Raw genomic sequence first — 3,954 nt, 5'->3', positions numbered from 1 at the left:
TGTTATGAACAATGTGGATTGCTAGTAACCATATCAAGGAAGAACGGACCGCGTACAGGCCCAATGTCCGAGACCGCGTCCAAGAAGGAGAGAGAGGCGGCTAAAGATTAGACCGTCTATAGTATAGGATGATTTCCTTTTCTCTTCATGTTTATCTTTAAGTAGATTTCCTATTTCCTTTAGGATAAAGATTTGTACTCTTTCCATTTATCTATTCCTTGTAATCCCTATATAAGAAAACACTTTGATTGAGTAATGAGAACATACAATTTCCCCTATTGTTCACAACATTTATTTGATTGTGTTTTTTGATTAGATTATCTTACATAATATCAGTATCATCGTGTAATATTTTTGAACTTTGATTAGATATGATGCGTCTGGTCATCCGTAAACCTCTTACGTGAGATGGAAACACGAATTTTTATGATTTTTCTTTTTGCTTTTTGGATTATGACTTTCAATTTAGGATGATCTTTTTTTTTTATTACAAGAGCAAAATCTTTGACTGATGTAGTGATGTTACATGCATTACAAGTGAGATTATTTGAGGAATTTTTTTTTTTGTCATCGATTAGATTTGAGGAATTTGTATCATTAATATGAATTTAAGGGAAAAAATCACCTCGAATAATTTTTTCTTCTCCTCGAATAGTTAGGTAGTATGCATACTTATTCTTATATGTTTGGCTTAACGAGCAATAGAGACGATGAACTTTTCAAATTCGGCATCTTGAAGATGACTACAAGTCTACGAGCTATAGTAATAGTTTCTTTTTTCAACAACTATTCATTCGATGTGGTTGTGATTCGAACGATGTCGTGTATTAGACTCCTTACTTGTAGACCTTCCTCGTTATTTCCAATAAAATATTTGAAAAAGAGAAAAAAGAAACCAATTGAAGTGCATAGATAGAGAGACCCAAAAGGAAAATGCCAAATGAATCAATCTCATAAAGAAAAGTAGAGGGTAGGGGTCCACTGTAGATGTGCTCACATACATGCTCCACGAACTTCTGTTCCTTTTTAATTTAATTTAATTTTTATCTATTTGGATGAATCATTTTATGCATCTTATCTATGAGACTATGACCATCATCACACATACTTATTTACATTTATTCATACATTTCTCTTCTTTTGCGCCTATAAATAGCAACCCTCTCTCATTCTCTTAAGTACTCTCACATCAAAATAATCAAACAACTAGCTACTTCAACCAAATACTTTCAAAGAAGAGAGAGAGATGGAGAAGAACATTAAGTTTCCAGTTGTAGACTTGTCCAAGCTCATTGGTGAAGAGAGAGACCAAACCATGGCTTTGATCAACGATGCTTGTGAGAATTGGGGCTTCTTTGAGGTACAAGCATATATGTGATTATATCTAGCTTTTTTGAGTTTGTGTACTTAATTGGTAATGTGGATCTTTTTGTTTGGTGGTTAACTTGATTTTCCAGATAGTGAACCATGGTTTACCACATGATTTGATGGACAACGTCGAGAAGATGACAAAGGAACATTACAAGATATCAATGGAACAAAAGTTCAACGACATGCTCAAATCAAAAGGTTTGGAAAATCTTGAGAGAGAAGTTGAGGATGTTGATTGGGAAAGCACTTTCTACCTTCGTCATCTCCCTCAGTCCAATCTCTACGACATTCCTGATATGTCTGATGAATACCGGTACATATATATTTTTTCTTCATAAAATCAACTTTAAATCATATGTTATGGTAACCAAAAAATATCATATGTTATATCCCCTTTAAAAGGGCCACTCTGCCACTTTTACCTATATTAAAAAGATTTTTGTGATATTTTATTTCTAAACAAAATAACTATACTTTGTTAGTTAGTAAAAACAGTTTTAAGGAATTTGTTTCACTTTAGAACCTCTAATCCTTTTTGTGTAATGAAAATAAAGTTGAGAAGAAACGTCTAAAAATTTAACACACTTATTTGAAAGAGGCATACTGAAATGTTTTTATTTTGCAGGACGGCCATGAAAGATTTTGGGAAGAGATTGGAGAATCTTGCTGAGGATTTGTTGGATCTATTGTGTGAGAATTTAGGGTTAGAGAAAGGGTACTTGAAGAAAGTTTTTCATGGAACAAAAGGTCCAACCTTTGGGACTAAGGTGAGCAACTATCCAGCTTGTCCTAAGCCAGAGATGATCAAAGGTCTTAGGGCCCACACTGATGCAGGAGGCATCATCTTGTTGTTTCAAGATGACAAGGTCAGTGGTCTCCAGCTTCTTAAAGATGGTGACTGGATTGATGTTCCTCCACTCAACCACTCTATTGTCATCAATCTTGGTGACCAACTTGAGGTATGAATATGTTCACACCACATTTTCAAAAAAATCTCTTGTTAAAAAATCCAATGTTCGGTATTGAGTATTGGTTTGGTTCGGGTTTGATGTAACTGGGAAAAATGATTAGTAAATGTTATAACAGAGCTTATTAAACTAGAAGAGCAACGTTTCCAACCTCAAATGGCTTTGGGACATTCATTTGTATTGTTCTCAAATGGTTTCTTTGGAAAAGGCTAAGGTTTAACTGGAAAATATTTTCCTTATTGAATGTAGGTGATAACCAACGGCAGGTACAAGAGTGTGATGCATCGTGTGGTGACTCAGAAAGAAGGAAACAGAATGTCAATTGCATCTTTCTACAACCCGGGAAGCGATGCTGAGATCTCTCCAGCTTCATCGCTTGCCTGTAAAGAAACCGAGTACCCAAGTTTTGTTTTTGATGACTACATGAAGCTCTATGCTGGGGTCAAGTTTCAGCCTAAGGAGCCACGGTTCGAGGCAATGAAGAATGCTAATGCAGTTACAGAATTGAACCCAACAGCAGCCGTAGAGACTTTCTAAAAACAAAGTGGAGTTTGAGCGAAAGCAAAGAAACAAAAATGTGTTTTGTGTTGTGTGTTTACGTCAATAAGTTAAAGACTGATATTATTGTTGATATAATTAAGATGTCTGGTGGTTAATTGTTGGTCAATGGTGTGTTTAAAGTGTGGGGTGTTTATTTATGTTTATGGAAGATGATAATAATAATAAAAATAAATAATATGATAACTGTTCTAAGAGATCTAATGTGTTTATCATCAAATCAAGTGAAGCTCTTTGTTTCATAAATCCGAAGCTTAAAATCAATGAATCTAAATAAGGTTTGTCCTCACAGCAGAAACAAAAACAAAACAAAGATTGTTTGAAAATTTTACAAAACAAGTTCCCTAAAAAATTCATCACTTTTGAGGTGAAAATTATTCGTCACAATCATCATATCCAACATAAGTTACAAATGGTTAAATCTTCCCACATTTTTGAGGTTAATTTTGTAATCACAAACCATTTATAATTCGAGAATCGGTTTCCGTTTCATAGCACATGACATCAAATCTCTAGTTAACCTATTAGAGCCAGGTTACCAAAATGAAAAAGTGGAACTTTGTACGAAGGAGATGACAAAATGTATTTATGAAACGTTCTCTTAACATTCACGATTACATTAGAGTTCAAATGTACAAGGACTGAAAACCTTACAGGACATGTCCTGATCATAAGTCAGACGAACAATCAAAGGCTACAAATGAATTTGACAGCTCAGTTAAATTTCTTTACTGGATCTGTTATTCAAAAACATTTCTAACAAATTTTAGCCCATTTTAATAATAGGCTCACAAACATCATTATTAATTATTTTTGAGCTGAAAAAATCACAGGCCCATCACTGAAACGAAAGGAGTAACCCATCATTTAGGACATACAAGCTTTTACGTGTAGGGTCTCAGGTCATCAAATACCAAACAAGTTTCCGCTGCTTCAACGTGGTTCCGTTGTGGGTCACCACGTGTAGAAATCCACTTGGTAAACATATTTTATCTGAATGATAATAATTTAGTACGAAAAGGTCGCGAATTGGATCACTCACGGATTGTTCACGAAT

The 3,954-nt window shown here is 34.5% G+C and overlaps 1 protein-coding gene across 1 annotated transcript; it reads left to right on the top strand.

Moving 5' to 3' along the window:
- Positions 1 to 1,110: 1,110 nt before the first annotated feature.
- Positions 1,111 to 3,086, top strand: LOC106319188 (1-aminocyclopropane-1-carboxylate oxidase). The gene is made up of 4 exons (XM_013757444.1): positions 1,111 to 1,360; positions 1,458 to 1,684; positions 1,997 to 2,330; positions 2,589 to 3,086. The coding sequence occupies exons 1-4, from the start codon at positions 1,247 to 1,249 to the stop codon at positions 2,874 to 2,876; spliced, it is 963 nt and encodes a 320-aa protein (XP_013612898.1). The 5' UTR covers positions 1,111 to 1,246; the 3' UTR covers positions 2,877 to 3,086.
- The last annotated feature ends 868 nt before the right edge of the window (positions 3,087 to 3,954 follow it).

This window comes from Brassica oleracea, chromosome C9 (genome assembly GCF_000695525.1).
Source record: "Brassica oleracea var. oleracea cultivar TO1000 chromosome C9, BOL, whole genome shotgun sequence".
In the NCBI taxonomy this organism is placed as follows: domain Eukaryota; kingdom Viridiplantae; phylum Streptophyta; class Magnoliopsida; order Brassicales; family Brassicaceae; genus Brassica; species Brassica oleracea.
The sequence above is the reverse complement of the archived record's forward strand: the minus strand, read 5'-3'. Positions and strand labels throughout refer to the sequence as shown.